This window comes from Oryx dammah, unplaced genomic scaffold (genome assembly GCF_014754425.2).
Source record: "Oryx dammah isolate SB20612 unplaced genomic scaffold, SCBI_Odam_1.1 HiC_scaffold_19, whole genome shotgun sequence".
Lineage (NCBI taxonomy): Eukaryota > Metazoa > Chordata > Mammalia > Artiodactyla > Bovidae > Oryx > Oryx dammah.
Window position 1 is genome coordinate 81,284,729 of NW_024070203.1, and position 27,899 is coordinate 81,312,627.

At 43.2% G+C, this 27,899-nt stretch overlaps 1 protein-coding gene and 1 long non-coding RNA gene across 7 annotated transcripts in view; one reads left to right on the forward strand and one right to left on the reverse strand.

Annotated features, from left to right (window-relative positions):
* The window catches only part of ESRP1 (epithelial splicing regulatory protein 1), a 59,263-nt gene extending 39,879 nt beyond the window's left edge, over positions 1-19,384 (reverse strand). For 5 of the 6 annotated variants that reach the window (XM_040261051.1, XM_040261048.1, XM_040261052.1 and 2 more), the window contains exons 1-6: positions 19,133-19,384; positions 18,470-18,598; positions 16,744-16,857; positions 13,870-13,984; positions 270-368; positions 44-98 (exon numbers count right to left, since the gene is read on the reverse strand). In XM_040261051.1, the coding sequence (XP_040116985.1) occupies positions 44-98; positions 270-368; positions 13,870-13,984; positions 16,744-16,857; positions 18,470-18,598; positions 19,133-19,264 (644 nt within the window). In that variant the 5' untranslated portion in view covers positions 19,265-19,384. The remainder of the gene's footprint in view (positions 1-43; positions 99-269; positions 369-13,869; positions 13,985-16,743; positions 16,858-18,469; positions 18,599-19,132) is intronic. The other variant, XM_040261049.1, reaches the window with a different exon arrangement.
* Positions 19,385-21,541: 2,157 nt separating this feature from the next.
* LOC120878481 lies at positions 21,542-25,704 on the forward strand. The gene is made up of 2 exons (XR_005724558.1): positions 21,542-22,002; positions 24,060-25,704. It is a non-coding gene; the product is annotated as an uncharacterized LOC120878481 (long non-coding RNA).
* The last annotated feature ends 2,195 nt before the right edge of the window (positions 25,705-27,899 follow it).

Below are 27,899 nucleotides of genomic sequence, written 5' to 3' on the forward strand. Positions count from 1 at the left end.
AATACATTGAAAGACTCCAATGGAGTAGTATGCAAGTACTTACCAAGTGCCACTTTCAAATTTGTAATTTACTCTCTCTGGATCTGAAAACCTGTGATCTAAAATGAGAACATACAAGTCATCCTTTTAGCTGGAGAGAAAGCTGAAAGTGTGTGTTGCGGGGGGGGAGGGGGGAGGTGGGGGGGACAGAATGGGACTCAGAAGCACAGGTGACAGAAAGTGGATAGGATCAGATTCTGGGTTCCCATTGTTATAATACCAATACTTACTATAAGGGTCTGAAATCATTGCTAAGATTATATTTCCCATATCTTCAACTTGAGATGCTCCATACCGGGAGGCTGAACTATTCTTCTCAAAATTTAAACCTGGGAAATTAAGTTAAGGAAATATTTTGGAGAGGTAAAATGAGCTTGCTTTTAACCCCAAATTAAACGAGCCAGGAGAAGGGAAAGAGGAAGCTGATGGGAAGGAAATAGAAAAGGATTTTGGAGCCAGGAAGGCAAGTAAAATGCATCTAGATTGAAAATTCTTTGAAATCTCAGAATAGTTGTTTCCCATCAGCCTGGACTTCACCCACAGTTCCTGAAGTACCCAATTGCCCCTTTGGACTAAGATGGCCAAACAATTCTGTCCTGAGGAATAATACCAGGAATAAAATGTTTATTGAGGGGTAGAGAATGCATGAATAATGAGCACTTTACTGTCAAACCATGAAGTGTACAGTGAAATTAACAGAATCCCTCCCTTACCTCTATAGCACACACAGGCAACAACCATGCTGACCTAAAGATATAGTTACATCTACCAGAATCACAAGGTATTAAATGGCTTTAAGCCTAATGTTCAAAAACTTTTCGGATTACTGACAACATTGTATCTCTGATACTATTTTTATCCTGAACTCCTTTTTACAAGATTTTTGGAGTCCCATAACACAGCTATCTTGGATGGCAACAAATGCTTGTCTTTTCAGAGTCGATGTGTAGAAACAACTCCAGTACTCAGGGCCAACAGTGAGTACACTGTCTGGATAAGCCACGAAACATGACTTTTAAGAAATGCATGGCTCAAGTTGTGTTGAAGATGCAACCAAAAGAGGTTTCTGCCAGGTTTTATGAATTTGCAGTCTAAAGCATGTGACTTTGTCAAAATAGTTACCTTAGAAAGCCAACGGTCATTAAAATGGTTCATTTCTTCTATTTTCAAGTTTCAGTGCTATCGTCACTTTGTCATGAATTCACTTTGTTATAAGTTTTATAGTGTAGTACAATGCGCATAACAAATAATACTATAGGACCACCTTTTCTCGAGTTTAAAATGAAAACAGCCATCTGTGTGGTGGTTGCTAAAATGTTTTATAAAAATGTTTTCTGACTGGTTATTTTGTAATATGGGTAAAAAATGAAGACAAATATTAATAAAAAGTAGGTATCATTTAACTGTGAACAAAGAGGATACAGCGCAAAAACAACTCAGAGATCTCTTTCCCACCAAGAATTCAGTCTTCTGAATGAGTAATATTCTTTTCTATTCTCAATGCAAAATCCTTTGCTATTTCCTTCCCATCAGCTTCCTCTTTCCCTTCTCCAATAAAGAGACATCGCATTGCTTTTCCCCACACTAGGCAAATTCATTTTTCTCTCAACCAGTTACATTTCTCTGTAGTTAAATATACTGCATATAGAAAGGCAGCCATACGTTCCTTGGCAAATTACTTAACCCCACTAAACTTCATGCTATTTGTAAAGCCAAAGCTGTGATCACCTTTACCTTCCTGGACTTTTGTGAAGATTAAATTGAGATAAAACAAGCTGAGGACACAAAGCAGGCATTTAATACTTGAAGCTCCTTGATTTTAGGTGACCGACTTTCATAACCCACGATAAGGACACTTTAAGAGGGTCACTTTATGACTAAAAAAACATCTGAGCTCACCAGATGCCTATTTGTGTATTCATAGGATAATCAAGCTAAAATGGTAATTTCTGCATTCCGTCTTTACATTAATCACCGAGTGATGAAATAAATGTGCTGCCCACTGAGGGATTAGAAAACCAATCCCAGATGTTCAAGCAACCGAGTAATGACCGCTGACCGGGGTCATTAAAATGATTGTCCTTGGTCAATCTATGACAAAGGAGGCGAGACGACACGATGTTGGAAATGGTCTCTTCAACAGATGGTGCTGGGAAAACTGGGCAACTGCTTGTAAAAAAATGAAATTAGATTATTCTTTAACACCATACACACAAAGAAGCCCCAAATGGATTAACGACCTAAATATAAGACCAGACACAATAAAACTCTTAAGAGGAAAACGCTGGCAGAACACTTCTTGACAGAGACTGCAGCAGCATCTTTTTTTGACCCATCTACCAGAATAAGGGAAATAAAAACAAAAGTAAAGAAACGGGGACCTACTTCAACTCAAAAGCTTCTGCACAGCAAAGGAAACAACAAGACCAAAAGGCAACCCACAGACTGGAGAGAATATTTGCAAATGATACGACTGTCAACAGACTGGTTTCCAAAATTTACAAACACCTCCTGATGCCTAACAACATCGAAATAAACAAGTCAATCAACAAATGGGAAGAAGACCTAAGTAAGACATTTCGCCAAAGGAGACATACAGATGGCCAAGAGACACATGAAAAGATGTTCAACATCACTAATGATTACAGAAATGGGAATCAAAACTACAAAACTACAATGAGATATCACCTCACACCAGCCAGAATAGGTATCATCAAAAAAAATAAAAAAAATCCAGAAACAATAAATGCTGGCGAGGGTGTGGAGAGAAGAACCCCCCTACACTGTTGGTGGGAATGTAAATCGATACAGCCACTACGGAGAACAGTAGGGAGATTCCTTAAAAAAACTAAAACAGTGCTACCACAGGACCCTGCAATCCCACTCCTGGGCATATGTTCCTGCTTGCGCGTACTCAGTCGCTTCAGCTGCGTCGGACTCTGTGTGACCCTGTGGGCTGTAGCCCACCAGGCTCCTCTGCCTCCAGGCGAGAATACTGGAGTGTGTTGCCATGCCTTTCTCCAGGGGATCTCCCTGACCCAGGGATCAAACCCGAGTCTGTCTCCTGCATTGGCAGGCGGGTTCTTTACCACTAGCGCCACCTGGGAAGCCCCAAAACAGAACGTGCTTGGGTGCGCTCAGTTGAAGCACTGAGCACGTACATTTGAAGAAAAACATGATCTGAAAGGATATATGCACCCCAACATTCCCAGGAGCACTGCTGACAACAGCAACCTGATAGCCTGGAAGCAGCCTGAATCCTCCTTAACAGAGGAATGGACAAAGAGGACGTGCTACATATACACAGTGAACTATCCCTCAGCCACTAAAAGAATGAACCAATGCCATCTGCAGCAACATGGATGGGCCTGGAGACTGTCATACTGAATGAAGAGGAGAAATACTGTATGACACCCCTTACATAGAGAATCTAAAAAGAAACGACACAAACGAACTTATAAAACAGAAAGACTCACACACTTAGAGAATGAACTTACAGTTGCCTGGACACACTGCCGTATTTAAAATGGATAACCAACAAGGACCTACTGTATAGCATAGAGAACTCTGCTCCATGTTACGTGGAAGCCTGGATGGGAGGGCAGTGTGGGGGAGAATGGATCCATGTATGTGTGTGGCTGAGTCCCTTCCCTGCTACCTGGGACTATCACAACATTGTTTGTCTATGCCCCAATGCGAAATAAGCTTTAAAAAAAATGATCATCATTGGCAGACTGCACTGTATTTATTAATTTAGGGCCATTTTCAAAGAATGTAATGACAGGACAGAAAAACTGGAGCCAAAGGATGAAGATGCTTTAGGAAGGCAACTGCACTAAGTTTTCTGGGGAGATGGGAGGGCCTTTAAGGGCCTTTACAGAACTAAGAAATAAGAGCTGGGACTAGCCATAAAGTATCATGTAAACTATGCCACCAATCGTCCGGAACCCTGCAATTCTTATGACACTTTCCCTCTTGTAAGGGCCTACAATGAAGTAAAGAGAAGGATATCCAAGAAACAGAGACCAATGCCATCCATCATAAAGGCAGGGTTTCTCAACTTCAGCATCAGTGGCATGTAGGGCGGATAAATCTTTGTTGGGAGTGGGGATGGTGTCTTGTGTACTACAGGATTTTTAGTACCATGTTAACCTCTACCTACTCTCAGTTTCAACAATTAAAAATGTCTCCTCCCCCCACCAAAAAAAAGTCTCCAGATTTTTGCCAAGTGTCCCCAGGTGAGCAAAATCTAGCCCTGGTTGAAAAACAGCATTAAAAACTAACAGTTCCAAAGAGTGGCAACTTAACCCCTTACTACTGATTCAGAGAAAAATTTTATATGTAGGAGATCATTACTGGACAGAAAGTTTAAAGATATCTGACCAAGGAAACAATGCATAAGGCAATTTGATGCTGTGGCAAAACCCCGATCAGCAGAGACACACACCCTATACCTTAAGGAACATGGATGAAAACACAGCAAAAGGCAGCCCTTGACCCTCATTCAATTTTTGGGCAGCCCAGAGAAAAGTATGGCTTTCCTGTTTTTAAAACGATTGTAAAGGAAGAATGAGAAGAGATTGTATGTGGCCTCCAAAATCTAAAACATGGCCTCTCTAGCCCTTTAGTGAATAGGATTGCTAACTTCTGATTTGGAAGAATAAAACTGCCAAGAATAGAGAGTGCTGCAGAAATATTTGCCACATTGTAACGTTCTATCCCAAAGTAGAATCTTGGAGGAAAACTAATCTTTGAAGGAATTGGATGGGGAGAGTATGCTCCACTCAAACCAGTTTTTTCTCTTCTGTAAATGACAAGAAGCATAAGCCTTCTCACCTTTGCTCAGGTAACTCCCCTATAAAATCCTCTTATCTTCATAATCCCTTAACCAAATTAGACCATGGGTCACTCCCACTCAGCACCAAAGCCTCCTTTAACTGCTCGAGGTCACAACCATCAATCTGAGTTGATTAGATACTATTTCTATACAATATTACTATGACTCTCGTCAACTCTACTTTGCATTTCCTGGGCACAGGTTCCCTTTCCTCTGATCTCTTTCCATCTACCACAGCACCTATTAACTTCTAAGATTCTACTGACATAAACAGAGATATTTATTACATACCATTTTGTGCCAAACACTACTTCCGCCTATGCTTTTGCAGTAGCCCTGCCAGGTGGATGACAGTGAAGCCAAACAGACGATGAAACCAGGATAGAGAGAAGTTCTGTAACTCACTCAAGTCTTCAGACTGGTAAGTAATGGAGCTGGAATTCTCATACAGTTCTGATCTGACTCTGTGTATGCAATTCGCCACCCCGAGATAAACAGCTCTGTTTAATTTGTTTTGAGCAAGTTTGTGAGAAGCTTTCTAAATGCATATATGACATGTATATGTATGGCTGAGTCCCTTCACTGTTAACCCGAAACTACCACAACACTGTTGATTGGCTACAAACAGAAAAGAGGACTAAGTGACTAAATTCTCTAGCAGGGGTCATGATCCCGTCTGCACTACAGTCTGAACCTGAGAATACTCGGATTACATGTAAGCAGACATCCTCTCAGCTGTACTAAAGCTGAGAAGGCGTTTTATCTAGTTTAAGTCTAAAACGAACATATGGAAACCACTTTCGGAATAATACACGTAATAAAACAATAATTAACCAAATAAATATATGAAAGCCGAGTGAAAAAGATCAGAAGTAACAACGTGAAGTACCCTGTTTGTGTAGAATAGATCTGCACCTGAAGATTTTACTGAACTCGAATTTTTGAATTAAGAATGTGCCGTAGACATTTGGCTAACCTGGCTCCACAGAACAGGTCCCAACATGTTTCCCCTTCAAGTCATCACACACCGGGAAGATCAGCAGCTCTGAGCTCCGAGCAACTCTTAAGTCACCCAACCTCCTGCATGCCCAAACCACCCACTCAGCCACACCACTGTCTTTGGAAGATTCATTCAGTTTTGAGTAATTCTTACCAGCACGTAACATGAACACCACATACAGGAGAGTGAGAAAAACACATTGAGTACCGATTCTTTCTGCTATCAATTCATAATTGTATACTGAATGACCTGCTGCGCGTCTGATCTTGAGGGAAGGAAAGATGAGTCTGGGCCTCCTGATTTATGGTTCGTCATGCAGCTTACTCATTCTGCCCTCGAGGCGGCCGCAACAGCACCAACAGGCTTGGCCAGCTCTACAAATGAGACATGCCGTGAGCAAATGCGGAAGGGTAAAGCCAGACATGTGGGAACAGAATGAGCGTTTCGGCCTACACCTGAGCTCGGGCTGCACTGACACAGAACTCGGAGCCCTTTGGAGACCTCGCTGGTAGTTGAACTGAGGGTGCCACGTCAATGAAACATTTCAGGGCTTAACCCATGCTTATACTATCTGAAGGCAGAATTCAGAGAGAAATTTTACAGAGCACCTCAGTATAATTGATCCATTCAAAGGAAGTTCCCTTTTCTGATGGCCTGAAAGGCGACACATGTCATTGCAGAACACTCAATTTTCCCTGGTAAATAGCATCTTTTAAAAACTAGTTTAAAACAAGTTTTTAGTTTCGAGGAGAAAGCACACATATAAAACAAAGGCATTGTGGAGCAACTAAATTTAAACCATGTTAAAATTGCATCACAATTCAAAATTCCAACTCAAAGCCATTTTTCATTGCCATTAAACAGTAGCCCCCACCTCCCGCCAAAGACAAAGTTTCCTTCTTCCCATTCTGTTTACTTTTTTATAGTCTAACACAGCTGCCTATATTGCCAGACAGACATTTTTCAATAAAATTCCTGTGCTAAAGGAACAAAGGAACAGACCACAAAAAAGTTGAAACAGTGCTCCAAATAAGAACTGAATTTCCTACAATTATGTGAAGGAAAAAAGGGAAAGTGATAAATTACCCTTATATGAGTTGCATAATTTAAAAAAATGGGTTCTAGGGAATTCCCTGGCAGTCCAGTGGACAGGACTCTGTGCTTCCACTGCAGGGGGCATAGTTCAATCCCTGGTCAGGGAACTAAGATTCCTCAAGTCACACTGAGTGCCCAAAATAAAATAAAATGAAATAACAAAACAGGTTGTATAAGTAATTTGCTATATTTTAAAGTAAGCTTTGAAAGAAGCAAATAAGAATGCCACTGTAAAAGAATATAACTAAGATTAAAAGCAACAAAAACTTTTTTTATAATAAATGCTGGGGAACATATACCTGTAACTTTAACTCTTCCGCAGAAGCCTACACTTTCTAAGAGGGAGAGAAAAATGAGATTCATCCTAACAACTACCACTTCAGGAGATATTATTGTTAACAAAAGCACAGAACTGACAAGTCAGTTATACCTCTGAAGAAATAAGCTGGAAGTAGGGGCCAAAGCAAAATAAAAGAAAAACTTCTACCTTAGAAAAAGACATTTAAATGGGATAAACAAATTAGGAAAGAGACTCCATGATAATGTTTTGAAAAGCCTTCTACAACAAAACAACTATCCTAAAATTCCCAAACTCACATTTTAAAAGTAAACCATTTTGTAATCAAAATAAACCACATAAAATTAACATAACAACTCTGAGTGCTGGCCAAGAATATACAGTATTTCTAGTCACTTTAACTTATTACACACCACAAACCAGACTACTGGCCGATTTGGCTCACATCATGGCCTTGTGGTGCCAAAGATAATTTCTTCCCCACTTCAGCTAACAAGGTCAACTAGTAACCCAGCTTGACTAGGTGATATTTTAAACGCCTTTCATATGCAAAAAGATACCAGCGAGGATTCAGCATTTGCCTCTTTTTTTAAGAAGGGCAACGAAGGTGTGTGCAACCATGAAGATCCAGTTCAACTAATCATAACAAATAAGTGGACTTCCCTGGTAGTTAAGAATCTGCCTGCTTATGCAGGGGACACAGGTTCTGCTCTGGAAGATGCCACATGCCTCAGAGTAACTAAGCCCCCAAGCCTCTACCAAGCCTGTGCTCCAGAGGCCATGCTCTGTAACAAGAGAAGCGACCACAATGACAAGTCCAGACATCGCAACTAGAGAAAGACTTCTCGCAGCAATGAAGACCCAGCGAAACCAAAACATTTTTTAAAATAAAAAACCAAATAAGCCACCATATTACCCAGCAATACCACTTCTAGGGTATATATACTCTGAAGAAACCAAAACTGAAAAGACAGGAGAAGGCAGTGGCACCCCACTCCAGTGCTCTTGCCTGGAAAATCCCACGGACGGAGGAGCCTGGTGGGCTGCAGTCCATGGGGTCGCTAACAGTTGGACACGACTGAGCAACTTCACTTTCACGCATTGGAGAAGGAAATGGCAACCCACTCCAGTGTTCTTGCCTGGAGAATCCCAGGGACGGGGGAGCCTGGTGGGCTGCCACCTATGGGGTCGCACAGAGTCGGACACGACTGAAGCGACTTAGTAGTAGTAGTAGCAGTAGAACATGGAAGCAACCTAGACGTCCATTGCCAGATGAATGGATAAAGCTGTGGTCAAGGGAATATTACTCAGCCTAAAAAAGGAATGCACTTGAGTCAGTTCTAATGAGGTGGATGAACCTAGAGCCTATTATACAGAGTGAAGTCAAAAAATCAAATAGTATATATTAATGCATATATATGGAATCTAAAAGGATGGCGCTGACGAACCTGTTCCAAGAGCAGCGATGGAGATGCAGACATAGAGAACAGACTTATGGACAAAGGGCGGGGGAGGAGGGAGAGAGAAATGGAGAGAGGAGCACGGTTGCCCGTACATTAACATAAGTAATAAAGAGCCAATGGGAATCTGCTTTATGACTCAGGGGACTCAGACTGGGGCTCTGCGGTCACCTAGAGGGGTGGGAATGGGCGGGAGGGAGACTCAAGAGGGAGACGACTTAAGTACATCTATGGCTATTCATGTTGATGTATGACAGAAATCAATATTGCAAAACTATCAATTAAAAATAAATATTATAAAAACAAGCACGTAAGCACAGAATGAACCACATTCACACACACTATTTTACAATGGAGAAGCTAAATTAACCCTTAAGTTTACCTGTACTAACATGTAGCTGACATGTTAAAAGGCCTATACCCAGTCTCACACAAGGTTAGAAAACAATATTTAGGTGTAAAATAGTTTAGATAAGGTCCTAAATCAATAAGGAAGTCCTTTCAGTCATCGGCAGCTGGCTTTCTTTTTCTATGACACTCAACAACCCAGTCTACACTGGAGAGTGCATGGTAGGCAGACAGTGCCTGAGTGGCTGCGTGAACCACAGCATTATTCCTTACAATAGTTACGCCCATTTCAAGATGGGGAAACTGAGGCTGCAGGTCCAGTAAATTCACCCCCAGGAAATCTGACCCCAGACCTCGTGTTCTTACCACTCTGTCAGTAAGGCTATTACGTCCATCTTTAATATATGGGAAAAATAGGCCACTGTTACCTCGTTAGTTGGAGAAGGCAATGGCACCCCACTCCAGTCCTCTTGCCTGGAAAATCCCATGGATGGAGGAGCCTGGAAGGCTGCAGTCCATGGGATCACTGACGGTTGGACATGACTGAACGACTTCACTTTCACTTTGATGCACTGGAGAAGGAAATGGCAACCCACTCCAGTGTTCTTGCTTGGAGAATCCCAGGGACGGGGGAAACTGGTGGGCTGCCGTCTATGGGGTCGCAAAGAGTCGGACACGACTGAAGTGACTTAGCAGCAGCAGCAACCGTTAGTAGCACGCCCACACAAACATGTATGGTTTATTCCTATCACGAAGCGGTGAAACACACACACACAAAGACACACTCCTGCTAACACTTGGATGGGCAGACAAGAGTGGTTTTGTGATTTTTTTTTTTTACTGTGATATTGTAAAGCTGCACTAGTGAAATGGCATTTGCTAATGTCAAACAGCATATATGGATGTAACACCCTTCAACTGGATTGAAATTTTACAAAATTAACTTCCCTTTCCCCCCGAATATTAACAGTCTCAGGAAACAATATAAATTTATAAAGGAGATAATCTATTTAAATAGGCAACCCACTGGTCAAATAATCTTTACAAATTCTATAATTTTATCCCCTAGTTAACAAGCAGGACGTTTGCAATCAGACTCAGGTTCAAATGCTGCCATTTCTAACTTAAGACAAAACCTCAAAGCATCAGTTTCCCTAGCTATAAAAGGGAGGCAATACTTCCCTCCACTGGGCTCTTGGGAGGCTATTACTGGGATAAACAATAAACTCCAATCGACAGTTCTCTACTTTCACCTGCTCTCTGGATAAGGCCATACTTCATTTTAAATGAATTCTCAGTAAAGCCTTGGTAAAATGAAATAAACAGTGGTAGAGGTCTTGATTAACGAGAATAAATCAGCTCATGAATAACAAAACTAACAAACAAATAGGTTAAGAAACCAGGAGGAAGTAATTCCACTCAAGATTGTGGGGGAAATAGGTTTTATCTTAAAAAAAAAAAAACACACACACACACAGGTAAGTCATACAAACAGCCTCATAATCAAAATGGACTTCTAGCAGGGGACAAGTAGAATTAATTTCTCCCAAGGGATCCATGATAAATTTCTTCCTTTAAAAAAAAAAAATGACATGGGCCCCAATTCCTATCATTACACCCTTACCACTTCACCTGATTACAAAATGCCAGCCATAGTTCACTTGCTAAGTGAGGTCTTCTCTCTACTTAGGACTGCATAACTCAAAAAAGCAGGTAACAAAACTGCAGCTGGAATAACTCAGAGAGGCTCTAACATTAACTCCAGCAGTGGTTCGGAGGAAAATAAGTGCTAATATGAGAACCAGGATTGCATACAAGAAATGCCTAAACCTTTTATCAAAGCGGTCATACTGCTTCTTTTACATCCAGGGTTCACAAAGGTTTCACTGGGAAATACCATAAATAAAAGTGAGGCTTGAGGGACTTTCCCTGGTGGCCCAGGGGCTAAGAGCCCACCTTCCTAGGTTTGATCCGTGGTCGAGGAACTAGAGAAGGACTTCCCAGGTAGCTCACTGCAAAGGAATCCACCTGCCAATGCAGGAGACTGAGGTTTGATCCACAAGTCAGGGAGATCCCCTGGAGTAGGAAATGGTCACCTGCTCCAGTATGTCTGCCTGGAAAATTCCATGGACAGAGGAGCCTGTGAGGCCACAGTCTATGGGGTAGCAAAAGAGTCTGACACAAATGAGCACACACACGTGCCTGAAATGGAGCCTAACTTAGCTTTATTCATAATTCACCTGTTTACTGTAGTCAAATATTTCCGATTCTCAGTTCTATGGTATTTTGGGGAAACAAACAAACAAACAAAACAACCCCAAAACTGCCAACAAATATTTATGGAGCTAGAATGAAAAGGAATGACAGAAAAAAACAGCATAGCATATTACGCATTCACCTAAAGGTCAAATAATGCAAAAATTATACAAAGGTATATAGAAATTTTAAAGAGTATGGAGCATAAATGTGTAGGTAATATAGCATGAAGTGAAAAGTGAAAGTGTTAGTTGCTCAGTCGTGTCTGACGCTTTGCAACCCATGAATTGTAGCTCACCAGGCTCCTCTGTCCATGGAACTCTCCAGGTAAGAATACTGGAGTGGGTAGCCATTCCCTTCTCCAGGGGATCTTCCCAATCCAAGGATCAAGCCCAGGTTTTCTGCATTGCAGGCAGATTCTTTACCATCTGAGCCACTAGGGAAACCCAGATAATACAGCATAGAGCAAGTAAAAAGCCCAGGTTACCATACTGAAGATGTTTACTGAAACCCAAATCTTATATATGTTAAGCTCTTAAGAAACCAAGGAGAAAAAATGGGTAAGCTTTTAACAAGTTAACTCTCAACTGAAAATACATTGAAAAAAACCAGAATACCTAAAGGTAAGAACCTCTTGTTTGTAGCTATGCAAATTTTTACTAATATCTGACTTATCATTACTAAAGAAAGATTTTCTTTGCTAAAAGAGAAAACTGGGTGATCAGGGATAAACCCGAATACTGCCTTTCCTATTCAAATTATCTTTTTCTATTAGACTTTCCCTCCTCTATCTATTAATACTTTGCATAAGCTTTTGATTATTTTGTACCAGCACATTAAATGGTTTAGCACGTGCTATCAGTGGAACTGTGTCCCTCCCCAAACTTCATGTGTTGAAACCCTAACTACTAAATGTGACTATCTGGGAATAAATTATTTAGGAGATAATTAAGGTTAAATGAGGGCACAAGGAAAGGGCCCTGTTAGGCCTGTGGCCTTATAAAGAGAGGAAAGAACCACCTCATTCCTGGCTGTGCCAGGCCCCCACCCGACCCCATTGTGAGATGCAAGGAGGAGACAGCTATCTGAAAGCCAGAAAGAGCCCTCACCAGAGATGGACCATGATGGCACCCTAATCTGGGACTTTCCATGCTCCAGAACTGTGAGAAAATAAATTTTTGTTGCTAATAAGCCACCAGTCTAGGGTATTGTTATGGCAGCCCAAGCTAACCAACACAGCACTCTAACCAACCAAACACATAACAAATGTTTCTCTACTGTCCCAACCTTCTAATGAAAACTCTTGTGAAGAATTCCTTCAAATGAGCATATTCTACCCTTCTCCCAACTGCTGGGAGCTAAACTAGTAACAGTGAAAATCGCTCAGTTGTGTCTAACTCTTTGTGACCCCATGGACTGTAGCCCGCCAGGCTCCTCTGTCCATAGAATTCTCCAGGCCAAGAATACTGGAGTGGGTAGCCGTTCCCTTCTCCAGGGGATCTTCCCAACCCAGGGATTGAACCCAGGTCTCCTGCATGGCAGGCAGATTCTTTATCGTCTGAGCAGCTAAATCAGTTACAGCAAAATTCTAGCTATCTATTTCCAAGAAAGCAAATAATGAGCTTGATCTGCTTACAAATGGTTAGGAAAAATATCCAAACTATCTTTTTCATCAAGAAATTTTGAAATAAAAATCAGGCTTTAGCTCCTGAAAAAGAATGAAGTTTAAGAATAAACATCTGTAACTTAGAAGTTCCTGAAAATAACTTGAATCTGACTTCATGATGATTCTCATAGTGGCTTTGGGTGGGTCCCCAACACCTCTATTACTCAGTGTTACATCTGATAGTTGGCACATAATTGCTTATTAGTTAGCACTTTAAAGACTTACTGTATGAAAGATGATGGGTCATTCATGACAAGATTTGTGATTATAAAATCTACTTTTACAGTACATGATGCATCAGATATGTTAGCTTGGTAATGAATTAATTTGGGGTAAAATCTCAACCTCATTTTATCATCTCAACAGATAACTTATAGTAATCACCACAATCTACATGTATCTGAAAAACAGAGATTAAACAGGGTGCCAATGATGAACAGCTGTTTGTAAAGAGTATACATCCACAATTAAAAACCAAAACATTTATCCATTCAAAAGAAGCAGAAATAAACACCAAAACCAAGATAATCAAGAATAAGTGGCCTTAGAATTGGCAAAAAATATTCTGGTCTTCACATTCAACAATTCATCAAATGAAAAAACAAAATAAACAAAACCAAGCCACTCCCATAATTCAAAATTGAATTCTATTTTATGTGTTCACCTCACAAAAATCAACATCTAACGCCAGGTAGAACACCATTCAAATTCAGTCAATTATAACTACTTTGATTGTACTGTTTTCCCCTAGCACAAGAGACAAATTTTGAACAAGTGAATTTTCATACACTGTTTTAAAGGTTCTTGAACTGTCATGTTTTCCTAGAGCTGTCTTCTCAAATGATTCCTGAGTCATCACTTAAAGGATACACTCTGTCATTGCTGCAACATCCAGTTTATCAATATCAGGTGAACCAGGGCAACACTTCTTGAATTCTTTTCGAAGATCAAAAAAGGAATAGAAGCATTCAGGCAATAATACATTCTGAGGAAGGACAAGGTAGATACTGTTAATTAGACACATTTAGTTCAGTAATTCCCTAACAATTAGGAACCTAAGAACTGAATGTAATTATATTTTAACACAATTAAAAATTTTTTTTAAATTAAACAGTGTCTTCATTTTTTGTTAAAGTATTACATCCTATATAAAAGTGTCAAGAAAAAAATAACTCATTTTAAGGCAATGGATTATACATTTGTGCTCCACTACGTATTCCTCTAAAACAGTTCTGAAGCTATAAACATTTAGGCTACTATATTTTATATTTCCTGTCTGATAATACAATGTTCTTTGTCTAGCCACAATTATGTTAGACCATCTGCACTTTTAGGAAGCGATATTAGTCCTCTCAGTTTTCATACAGATGCATGTTTACAACATATGTCTAGACCTAGGACCCTAAAACTTTATCAAAATTTAGTTTTCTATTAAAACATAGCTTAAAATACTGGGTTCTGATAAAGCATACTCCACACACTAAAATTAGAATAAGATAGCAAATTCCTGATTACCTGAAGAGGATTATTTTTCTGCCAAATTACAGTCCCACATTAGTTTTCCAGGCCATTATTATTCTGGCTAAACCTTGAGAACTCAAATTAGACTTAAAAGAATATCTCACAAATCTCAGTGGCAAAGAAGACATGGTTCCTATTGACTAGCATCACTCTTGTAATTAAACAAAGCTCAGTTGTCAGAGCAAATATCACACTATTGTGTCACTTTTCTCAAAGGAAAAAAATCCTCACTGAATAATATTCAAAGTTTAGTTTTGTTACAGTGACTTTAGATTTGTCTTAAAACTTCAAGACAGTCTATGCTCACTTACTGGGAACTTGTACATTATAAAGTCAAGGATATAAAAACTTTTTAATGTTTGTGACCTGTAATGTTTCTGCAATAATGTCTCTAAATTTCCTTATTGGATTCTATTAGATGTGGTTTGTTTATGCTATATTTGTAATAGGTATCAGTATATCATGGTGACGTTTTCAAAACAGGCAATCTTGAATTGTGAATCTTTTAAGGTTACCTACAAAAATGCTTATTTAAAAGCTGTTTACAATGACAATAACTCAAAAGTCCAACAATAAAAGTTTGGTTTAAATAGGTATATCCATTTAAGACAGTGAATTTTTTTTTACTGCTTACACAAAATACTGATGTTATATTAAACTTAAAATAGGCTAAAAGATTTATGTAGTATGAATGCTCCTTGTAAAAGCAAGGCTTTTTTTTTTTCAAAAATCTGAAAGAACACATTCAATTATGTTCACATTCAAAAACCCACTTTGTTTTCTGATTAGATGGATTATTTTTTTTACCATTTCCTTATTTTTCTATAATGAACAGAATTATTTTCATTATGATGCTAAATTAATTGTTTTAGTTTTATCAAAATCTTAACAGAAGTTACTCAGGAAAATTTGTCTCTGGAGGTTGTCTCACATCCAAAGGAGTGTGTCTAAAATAACAAAAACTGCTGGTTTACTCCAGCCCAATAGAGAAAGATTAAATTTTATCCTTCATATGAGTTTGAAGGGAAAAAAATTCCATATATGTATCTTTTTCTGGATTGAGGGTATAGCAATTTGTTTAGCATTTAACTAACAAATAACCCTCCTCTTTTCATCAATTACTAAGGTTGCTGTAAAAAGAGGAGTTTTTATCCAAACTCATGATACAGCAACTTGAGTTTCTCCCTTAAACTTTTAAAGTTGTCATTATACATTTCATTCATTTCTTTCCTTTCCCTGCTGGAGTAAAAAGAAGTCTGCACTGACTGCTCACTTGTGACATCAACTGCCAGTCTACAATTTTTATTGCAAGATTTACCTCACATACCTTTCCTTATGAAAATATTTTACTTCCATCTTTTCCAGTTCAGTATCTGCCTATCACAATAAAAAGTTACAGCTCTAACTAATTAAGTTGATAAGATCAACTATATTAACAATAATTGGTCACACTGGGTTTGTTGTCTATGGGTACCACTTTTTCTCAATCCCTCAGTATTCTTCCCCAGAAGGGAAATCACATCTACATAAGATAGTTATCTTTCTCATTTCATACTTTTTTCCATACCAGAAAGATGAGTAAAGGTAAAAGATGAGGCTGACACCATCACTTTGATACAAAATTCAATCAGTTGCACATTTACTTAAAGGCAGACAAAACACAGTATGCTACTAGTTACTTAAAAGAGTACAAAGCTTTTTAATGAAATCATTAGAATTACACTCTAATTTGAAAGATTTTTCTTTGCTCCCTCCTTTACACAGATGGGAATATCACGACGTATTAACTACAGTTTTACCCACTTTAAATGTCAAAAACTCAGCTAATATGCTCTGGAAAAGAGAGTGTCAAGCCTCTCTAAAACTTAACATACACAAAAACAAACTTTTAAGTCACCAAAGGGTATCTATAAAATTACTGTTACCTCAAATATTTCTATAAAAGTGATGCAAATTTTTTATTGTGGTAAAATATACATAATACAATATTTACCATTTTGACAATTTTAAGTGTATAATTTAGAGGCATTAAATACACCCACATTGTTGTGGAACTGTCACCACCACTCCTTTGTCATCATCTCAAACTGGAATTCTGTACCCATGACATACTAACTCCTCATATGCATATTTTTAAAATAGAGAAACCTGGATAAACCGCTGCTCAAGCCTCCAGCCACTGCTAAGGTCTAATCATTTTTTTCTGGAAACGGGTACTCTTACCTTCTTAGAAGCCTCAGGATGCAGAATTTGCCTGACATGAAGCTGCCCGTCCGTACAGAGACAGAAGGAGGTTCCTACCCCAATATTCAGTTCATTGCTCACTGACTGGTTAAACTGAAAAGAACAAAACACATCGAGGGATGCAAAAGATGCAGGACTCACTAAACTCTGAAAAGTGGCCCCTCTTGTTTAAAACCAGAAAGCCCGGCTAACAGCTGCAAAGAACACCACTACTTGGGGCAACATTAGAAGGACCTAGTCCCTCCAAACGTTCCAGCTTCCTTTAGACAGGGGAGTTTTCCAATCAATCCTCAGTTAACCCACAGAAGAATTTAGTAAATGCATCCTTCAACATCCCTCCTCCTTGCATTTTTGTAATAAATCCATTCAAGACTTTTTAAGTCAGAGGTCTCATTTCATCAGCAAATTGCCTTCTGATTACATCATTCTCTGGTGTTTTGTTTTTTTTTCCTGTTAAGACGCTCTAGACTTAAAGAAAGATGCCAGTTTCTGAAGTAAATGTGGCTAATAGGCATATAGAAGGCTTCCCTGGTGTCTCGGTGGTAAAGAATTCGCCTGCTAATGCAGGAGACGCAGATTGGATTCCTGGGTCAGGAAGATCCCCAGGAGAAGGAAATGACAACCCATGGACAGAAGAGCCTGGTGGGCTACAGTCCATGGGGTCGCAAAGAGTCGGACACGACTTAGAGACCGACCAGTCAACAAAAATGGGTACATAGAACTCTGTTAAACGTAGTATCACGTTTCCTGTAACACACCCCAGCAATGGTAACTTTCCCCTGTAATTAGCAACTTTTGTTCTAGGGCAGAAGCCGGGAGCACGCAGGACACTCACCTGCGCACAGGTGTTCAGCGCCCCGCCCTAGCCGCGGTCCAGTACCCGTCAGCATCCTGGTTTTCGGGTCACCTCAACCCCAGCTAAGGGGATTCCACTACTTTCGCGGCCACCCAAGGGACAGCCTCACCTGGTCGCGCCCACAAACCCTCCCGGCGCTGGGCCCAAGGTCACTAAAGATGTAAACGGAACCGGAACCGGACCCTTGGGGAAATTCAGGAGCCTGAAACCAAGCAGCAACCCCCCACCCCCGCGGTTCCCACCCATTAGGGGGCCCCCCTCTAGCTCTCCGCGCGAGGCCCGCCCGCCCGCCGGCACCGCAGCGCCCCTTGCCCCGGGGGCAGAGCCGCAGACCACAGCGGGGTCTCAGCCTGGGGTTGGGGGAGCTCGGATTCCAGCTCCGCTAGACACACGACCGGTGAATAAGCCAGCGGATATCGGGCCCCAGGAGCGATTCAGGAAACTGCCGGAAAACTAAGTTTTGGCCCAAAGACCCCGGGGGCTGGGCTTCCCAATCTCAAATGGTAAAGAATCCGCCTGCAATGCAGGAGACTCAGGTTCGATCCCTGGGCCGGGAAGATCTCCTGGAGAAGGGAATAGCTACCCATTCCAGTATTCTTGCCTGGAGAATCCCATGCACGGAGGAGCTTTGCCAGGCTACTGTCCATGGGGTCGCAAGAGTCGGACACGACTGAGCAACTACACCACCACCACCACCCCGGGCAGCTGGGAGGCTTCAAGGAACAGCGACTTCACCGCCCAGAGTCCACCGAGGGCTCCCAGCCCGGGTCTCGATACCCCGCCACGGGGACCAACGCACGCCGCCCGGACGCCGCGGATGGGGTGGGCGGCGCGGCCCCGCGCTGTCACCTGTCGGAGAGCTTGGTCCAGCTGCGGCGCCGAGGACAGGCTCTCGGCGTCGAGCTTCGTTTCTTCTTTGCAGTCCTCCGTCAGCTCCAAGTGATCCGGTCTAACTAGTACTTCGTGCAACTGTCCCACCTCCGGGAAAAAGAAAACAAACAAGAAGCAGGGGGTCAGTTTCCCCTCCCTGAACGCGGGGACTTCCATCCTCACCCTCCTCCCTCCCTTCCCCTGCGGGGAAGGCCCACTCCTCCCGGCGGGTCCGGCTTCAGAATCCAGGCTCGCGCGTCGCCTGCGGCTCGGGTAGCCGAGAGGTCGGTGCAACCCTGCCCCCTAGCCCCACCCCCACCCTGATCAGGTCCGAAAAAGCCCTAGAAGTCCGCGCTCGGACCCCCCAGGGACCCCACCCCGCCTCCGCCGGGAGGCCCCCGACGGCAGGAGAACAGAGCTTGGCGGCGCCCAGCCTCCCCACCTGGGCCAGATTTTGGAGAGCTGAAAGGGTTGGTTCAAAAGCTGCTGGAAGAGAAGTCTGGTTTTCTCCTTGGATTCTCCAGACCTCGGGTCCAGCCTCACAAGTGGGCAAACGAGAGCAGTTGTTTACCTACTTCACTCCAACTCGGACCAGCTTCTGCCCCCACGCCTATCCCTTGGACAGCAACCGTGCAGAAATACCTTCTTGTTGGCCAGATCCACGACTTTCCATAAGAGCAGGATCAGCTCCTTCTCGTCCGAGCCCAGCTTGGCCCCGGTGGCCCCAGCCGTGATTCCGAAGAGCACCACCAAGTAATCCGGAGACGCCGTCATGACGATGGGTGGGGAGGGGGAGAAGGGGGGTCGGGAGGCGGCGAGGTGGGGCGGCCGTGAGAACGAGGGGAAAACCTGTGCTAAAATCTCTGCGAAGGAAAAAAAAAAGAGCGCCCACCCACCCCACCCCCTCCTCCTCGCCGCCGCCGGTGCAAAAGGCGGTAACCAACCACCCCAGCCCTCACCTGGCCCGAGCTCCACGCCCTGGGCAGGAAGGGGGGTGGGAAGCAGGGCGAAGGAGGCCTGCCCTTTTTGAATTCAATGGCCCCGTGCGTCTATGCAAAAAGCTGGGAGCCGAGGCTGCACCCCCGGGAGGCGCGCAATGGCTGAAAAGCTTTTCTGTTTTGGGATGTGGCCTTACCTGCCCGCCCCTTCCCCCTCCCCCACGTGGTGCAGGTAAGAGACACCTGGCGGGGCCGGCCCATTGGTTCCTTCAAACCACGACGTGGCAGAGGAGGTGGGGGAGGAGGCCGCCCGGGGCCGGGGGGGTGGGGTGGAAGGGGAGGAGGGGGCGGGAGACAATGGCTGGCTGATTGCGGAGGGGAGGGGGAGACGCTAGGGGCGGGGAAGAGGCGGCGGCCACCCAGAGAGGGAGCCGAGGCCGGACCGGGAAAGGGTGAGGCGTCGAGGGCGCGGAGGGACGGGTCGCCCGCGTGGAAGGACCCGAGAGGTTGGGGTGGCGGGGGCGAGGGGGGTGTGCTGGGAGAAATGCCGTGGGGAACGAAGCCGCAGGTTCTAAAGGGTCAAGCGCAAAGGCCTGGCGCGGGGAGGTGAAAGCAGGACAGAGGTGAGGCCCAGGTGCGGAGCTGCCCGGGGCGCGGCGCCCGGAGAGGGCGAACCGCGGAGGGAGGGACCGGCCAACGGCGGCCGGGAGGTGGCGGGCGCGCTGGCCAAGCCCCGGAAAAGCCGCTCCCGAGCCCAACACACCTTTAAGTGCAAACAGCAGGCGGAAGCTTTCCGGCCCTCCCCCCTCTCGGGGCGCACGCTCCTCCGTTGCCGAGTCGCTCACTGCCCATCTTGGGGAGTGAAACCTCCGCGCGCGGTTGCGCGGGTCTCGGGGGCGAAGAGGGCTGGACTCTCGGCCACCAAACAAACTTTCGGGCACCGTGGACCCCCACGCCCTTTCCTCTCAACTGCTCCCTTAACTGCTTCTCCTTGTTCGGTGCTGACTGCTCGCTGGAGACTGCAGCCTCCTCTGGTCCAGGGGCCCACTTCCTTTGCTTTGCCCTGGCCCCTAAATAAAATGTATCGAATACCGTACCTGATGTTTTTCTAAATCAAGCCAAAGCAGAGCTTTTTGCACAGTTCGTGGCTCAGATCTCCCGCCCTCCACCTCGTACCATTGCCTTTGTACTTCTGTGTCGATTTGGCCAAGTTCCCCGAGCGATCTCCCTACCTTCGTTCAGCTAAACCTGCCGGGAACTTGAGCGCCCACCTTAGCGCCCTCCTCCCCGCCCTCGCCCTGCTCCCTCGTCAGACGGCCGTGTGGTGGGTTCTGTTGCCGTTATCCAGATAAAGTGCTGGGGATGCAGTTGGGTTTTTATGTTTGAAATCGATCTCTTATTGGGAACACAACGCCGTCTGAAGTATTCCTCATTCGGCTCCAAGTATCCGGCCCTTGACTCATAATGGGAGAACCGGTAACCGTACCCCAGTCACTACAGTAACCCGCGCCAGGTACAAATCTGAGCCCCTTTCAGGATGCTCCGGGGACGCTGGAGATAGGGCTTTGCCGCCCGGAGGAAGCGTGGGCCGAGAGGGCAGGTGGCGGGAGGGTTTCAGGAGCCCGAGGCCGCGTGGAGAGTCGCCGCGCAGGTAACTGCAGAGCGCGCCCCGGGAGAGCGGAAGAATGAATGCCGGGCTCTCCGGGGGCCTCCGAGGGGGCTGGGTACCAGCCTTGTCGGCAGCCGGAGCCCCAGCGTCCCGCGCTTTCTGGTGCGGGATCCGGAAGGGCGCCCATAGCCCCCTCCCCGGGCTCAGCGGCGTCAGCCTCGCCCCGCCCGGGCCGCGCGTCCCCGCGCGCTCTCCCAGGCCCGCAGGCGCCGCGGGGGCAGGGACTGGGCGCGGAAGGCGGCAGGGAGGGACCTGGAAAAACCACCCAGATTGCATTGCAGTGGGCGAGGCCGCCGGAGGAGCCGGTTCCCCCGAGCCGCCTGCCCGCGGGGCGTTCTCCGCGCGCGGTTCCCAGGCGCTCGGCCCGGCGGGGCGCGGGGCCTGGTGAGGGGCCCCCGCGCGGCGGCGGCTGGTGCGGGGGGAACAACCAGTCCTCCCCACACACACACCGGGCGGGAGACTGTTGCTGAGAAAATGTTACAACTGCTCAGGCAGTCCTGCCCCACCCGTCCTTTCAGGCCTTTGGTGTCGGGATCTGAGGAGTGCGTTTTGGGTAAACGCAAACTTGATTACTTGCGCGTTTGCCGGGGATCCGCGGCCTTGGGCGCGTTGGGATCGAACCTCAGAGCAAACCACTTTTCTCAGAGCCTTGCCTACTTCCTCTTAAAGGAAGTCGATTTCCTAGAGTCCGATTCTTTTTAATCTGAATTTTAATTCGTCCAACTACACAGACAGGAGTTTTTTTTGTCTTTGTTCTAGAATTGATTCTGGGGGCTTAGAGCAGAGCTTGACATCTACGAAGTACTCCACAAATATTTGTTGAAAGATTTTAGCGAGTAACAACACCCACCCGTTTTTTGCAGCTGTTTGTCTCCTGAGCCTGGGCACAGTCCACGACTGCAACGGTGAGATTATGGAAAGGGGAGTTTACAGGTAATTCAAGTCTCAAGTGTTTTTTTTAAAAGAGTAGGCTAATTATTCACAAACAAATCTGTTGAAATCAAGACATTGTAAAAAAAATTAAATTAGTGAAATGCAGGAACGCTGAGCAAACTATCAGGAATGCTGATACAAAAACGATGAGTTCTGAATACAAAGACATTTTATTGTCCATCCCACCATTTACAAATGATTCGAATATATAATAGGAATAGTACTTGTGAGAGATGAACCCTCCACCTATGATCTTAATTCAGGACACGCCTAAAACTCCCCAAACAGAAGCGAACCTTTGTTAAAAGCAGCAGAGACCCAAGTTGAGGGACAGGCAGCAAAGTAACTGGCCTATAGTCTTAAAAATTTTAAAGACCTTAAAATTATTTTCTGAAGAACTGTTCCAGAATTAAGATATGACAACTCAATGCAATATGGATCCTGTACCAGAAAAAAACTTTTTTTTTTTTTCCCCCTCTAAAGGACATTGTTGGGACAAAAAGAAAAATTTGAATAAGTTCTGAAAATTAGATAGTAGTGTTGTATCACTGTTAATTTACAAACTTTTGTAATCTTACTGTGATTCAACAGGAAAATGACCTTTGCTTTAGGAACTACTCAGTAATTGGTGATAAAGGGAAGTCATTGTCCATAAGTTATTCTCAAAGGATTCTGACCAAATATATATATATATATACACACATGTGTATATACATATATATGAAGAGAAAGAGAATGATACAGAAAATGTAAAATGTTAACGTAGAATCTGAGTGAACAAATTATACTATTCTTTGCAACCTAAAAAAAAAGGTGTTTTTTTTTAATAAATAAAATTTTTTTAGTGTCAGAGGACTGTTTGCTGCCACCGTCATTTGATGTTTAAGAAGGGTCTGTCTCCTGACTTCCTATGTTAACCTAATCCTCCATACTATAGAAGGAGTCCATTTTGTCTTTTCCTTAGCGAAAGGAGAAAGAAAAGGTCACATTTTCTGTATAAAAATCCTTTCATATCTTTTAAAGTTTTCTTAAATAACGTTACTAGACTAAATTACGGCAAGCTCTTTAAAGGTTTCATCATGAATCATACTTGCCTGCTCTTTATCTTCATCACGCTCCTTGGACCCGTCTCCTCTTACCACTTTTAGAGAGCAGCTCTTGCACTAGACAGAAAACAAATGTGTCCTCTGTGGCCTGACCACTGACACAGTAGTACCCAGACGTCAGAGTCTTTTCTTTTTTTTTCCCTGCGGCTGTGGGATCTCAGTTCCCTGACCAGGAATTGAACCCAGGCCTGACAGTGAAAGCCCCCAGTCCTAACCCAGGATTCATCTTATTGTTTACAAGGCAGCTTCCCTTTGAAGACTACATAGCAGCATTGCATTTGCGGGCTCCAGTCTTCCTCTGAGGTCTCCAGATCTTTCTTGGGGAGTTTTTGCTTGCACATATTCAGTGGTTCTCTTGAACCTGTAAGAAAAGAGCCTTCAAAAGTGAAATCAAAATGTTCTCGAATTAGATAGTGGTGATAATTGCACAAACATGTAAATAGACTAAAAACTACTGAATTGTACAGTTTAAAAAGTTTATATTATGGTATATGAATTAGATTTCTGTTTTTAAAAGAGCAAATCAAAGTATTATAAAAACCTTGTGTTCTGAGGCTACTACAAACCATTGATATTTCTTAGTTATCTGTACCAGATAAAATTGTAAAAGATCACATTTTATACTCCCTGGACAAATCCAATCTCTCTGAAGTGAAGAGGTAGGGGGATAGTCAGGATGGTCAGGATAACGAAATACATTATAATTTTCTATGAATTACTCTGTGCATTACACACTTAAACAAATTAGTGGTCTGAACCTTTATTATGGCAATTATTATAGATGATCTGTGTGTAAAAAGTATGGGTTTAATCATTGGCCCTGTCATGTGCTACCTTCATGGCTGTGGGTGTGTTCCTTAACCTTACCAGGACTCAGTTTCTCACCTATATAATTGAGCATGATGATAATGTGTATTTCATAGATCTCCAGGGGAGAGGAAGTAATGTAAAGAGGTGTCTTCTTTAAAGAAGAAAAACTTGAGAACCAAGAAGTTTACTACAAAATTGGAACCTTCCCTCGGGGAGGGGTCTTTCCTGGTGGCTCAGACAGTAAAGAATCTGCCTGCAATGCAGGTCCCTGCATTGGGAAGATCTCCTGGAGAAGGGAATGGCTACCCACTATGGTATTCTTGCCTGGAGAATTCCATGGACAGAGGAGCCTGGCGGGCTGCAGTTCATGGGACCGCAAAAGAGTTGGACACAACTGAGTGACTTTTCTCTCTAGACAACAACCACAAAGGCTCTCACCTTAGATTAGATTAAAGATACCATCAAGGCAGGGTGAAACATTAGATAAGATTTTACTATCTGTGGAAGGAAAACATACAGAGAAACTTGACCTGGAGAAATGTGTCAAGATATGACTTCTCCTTGGGGACCAAAGGGATGGCAACCCACTCCAGTATTCTTGCCTGGAGAATTCCATGGACAGAGGAGCCTGGCAGGCTACAGTCCATGGGGTCGAAAAGAGCTGGACATGACTGAGCGGCTGTCACTCACTGGGGACCACAGAACCGATCCATTTAAACTGGGCATCCAGGGAGAGATGCCAGTTAGGGAATTCCTCCCTCCAGGCCTCAACGTTCTTTGCTCAGGAGTACAGTCAGACCTCCATATCTGTGATTCTGCATCCGCAGGCAGATTCAATCAACTGAGGACTGAAAATATTAGGGGAAAAAATTCAAAAAGTACAACAATTTACATATTATTTACATTAAATTAAGTATTATAAGTAGTCTAAAGATGGTTTCAAACTGTGGTGCTGGAGAAGACTCTTTCAAGTCCCTTGGACAGCAAGGAGATCAAACCAGTCAATTTTAAAGGAAATCAACCCTGAATATTCATTAGAAGGACTGATGCTGAAGCTGAAGCTGAAGCTTCAATACTTTGGCCACCTGGTGTGAAGAGCCAGCTTGCTGGAAAAGACCCTGATGCTGGGAAAGACTGAGGGCAGGAGGAGAAAGGAGCATCAGAGGATAAGATGGTTGGAAAGCATCACTGACTCAGTGGACATGAATTGGAGCAAACTCTAGGAGATAGTGAAGGGCAGGGGAGCCTAGCATGCTGGAGTCCCTGGGGTCAGAAAGAGTTGGATATAACTTAGTGACTGAACAATGACAAGGAACAGACTGATTTCTACCCTACTTAACACATTCTGTAATTTCCAACTTAGTGACTACAGCAACAAAGGTGGTTTGAATGGGAGGATGTGCTGTAGATTATATACAGATACTATCATCATTTTACATAAGGGACTTGAGCACCTTCAGATTTTGGTATGTGGAGGTGGGGGGGTGGAACCAGTTACCCACAGACCCTGAGGGATGACTGTACATCCCTGCATCTCCCAAAAGCCACTCCAAGGAAAGAACAGCAGCAGACCTTATGTTTTAAGTCGTGGTCGGTTGATGGGAGTGAGTGTTTAAAGATTTGGGGGAAGGAAAAAAACTTTTGTTACTCTTATTTCCTAAGTTCCTCTGCTTCCCCTGTACTTCGCGTACTCATCTATCTGGTTGATAAAAAGCCAGTCTTGTTACTCTAATAAAATATAACCCAAAGACCTCAAAATCATTATTGCCCTGTTTTGCGTCTTTTTGAAGTATTCAAAGTGCTGTTGAGATAGTTTATTTGCTGGACACTGCCATTGGAGACAATGGTGATAGTTTTATGATAGGACTGTATCTCTGTTCATTTGCATGTCAGTGCATTCTCACTTAGAGATTCCTAAATGCGTGTAACAGTCTATACAAAGTGTCAGTCCTGGTGGAAGTGTTCAGTCATTTATTTAGAAAGTATGTACTGACAGCAGCCTGTGTACCAGGCAAGACAGGTATTAGGCACTGAAAACATACAATATATAGGAAATAAATGCAAATAAGGTCCTTACCCCTATTAAGTGTGGGATGCAAATAATCACAAAGGCAAATGCACATTGCAACAGTGATTTGCAATCCTAAAGGTACACAGTGCTCTCGGATTGCACAAGAGAACATAAATACTATCAGGGAGACCAGAAAGGCCAGTGAGCAGCAGTGTTTGAGTTAAAATCCAGAAAGAGAAGTGAAATAGGCAGAGGTAGGGGCAAGTAAGGAAGAGGGAACGAGATGTCTCAGCAGCATGGTGTGCAGAGCCTGTGATGGGAAGTACTGGCAATGGAAATGAAGACTGAAGGTGCTGGAGCAGAAGGCAAGGCCTTGGGCATCACCCTCCCAGCCACCCCTTCCCCCACCCCAGCCCCGTCCACATTTTCATCAAGTCCCATGAAGTCTCCTTGGTCACTCCCTCTACATTACTCAGGTGACCTTTCTGGCTCCAAACTGTGGAATCTTTCTCATGGCTGCAACTTGTCCACTGTGCTCTAAACTTTCTCACACATTCAGTGGTTTCTAGAAATACTGAATTTTGCAGACCAATTAAGTCAAAACGGAGGGAAGGGTGACTGCCATAGAAAGCATTTCAGTTTTTAATTTTGCTAAGGATTTGTGAGATCTTAGTTCCCCAACCAGGGATTGAACCTGGGCCCACAGCAGTGAAAGCACAAATGGACCGCCAGGGAATTCCCAGGAAGGGTATTTTAAAACAAAACCAATTATCATTTACTGTCTCCTTTATTTCATAAAAGAAGGGCTATTTTAACACCAAAAAGAAAGACTAATCTCAGAATAAAGGACCATCTTCATATTAGTTGTATGAATCAGCTTTGTGAAAAATTTACCACATTGTCCTTTTCTGTCTCATTCAACTTCACATTGGAAAAAAATTATATGCTATGGTTTTGGTGCCAGTACCTTGACCCCTTCTGAAAATTACCAACAAATTGATTTTCCTAAAACTCACTTGTTTTAAACATTAATATATATTTATTTAAAGTAATATATATCACTTTGTAAATCTAGTAGTTGTACATGGCTTATAATAAAGAACATAATACCCCTGAACTCTGATTACTGCTTCCAATAGGCAGCTACTGTCCACTTTGAACCTTTTTCTGTTTTTGTAGTTACCATCTCATTTGTAAATATGTAATTCTAAACACCAAAAAGTCTAAAAGCCAACTTTGTATTGCTCCCCTTCTCAAATTGAACTTGAGCTATGAAATAAAGGATATACTCTTTATATAAAATCTCAAATCCATCTATGATGCTTCTCAGATACAGCTCTTAGTGGTTACTATGATAGGCTGTACACTTAAAACGCTGCCCTGTATTATCTACTTCAAGTAGACAACAGCTTTCTTTTATTAAAATTCTAGACTCAGTTATTGATCACTGTCCTCATGGCTGGTTTCAGTCCCATGGTTAAATTCTTTTTGTATGCGTATAACAACCAGTAGAACTTGTTCATGCTTAAAACTTGGGAAAGAAATCTGGTAAGGGTACCTATCAGTTTTGCTGGCCTGAGAGGAAAGAATAAATGCTTCTGAAGTAGAATTGCTGCCAATAAGAGGACCTCAATTTATTGTCCAGACTGGTGTCCCTGCTTTAGCTGGAGGGAAAAGACCTGATTTTAATAGGAATTCATTTCTGCAAACAGCATATTAATCAGCTCATCATTCTGGAAGGCAACACAAAAAATCATTGGCTCTACTCCCTGTAAGTTGATGGAGAGAGAGCAGAAAGATCTTTCTCCTTACATATATAAATAACAACAATAAAATAGCTTTTATTTATTGAATCAACGTTACATACCAATCACCATAGGAGCATAATCTCATTTTTTTTCACAGGTAGTTAAAACTACTGTTCTGTTTTTTGTTTTTTTTT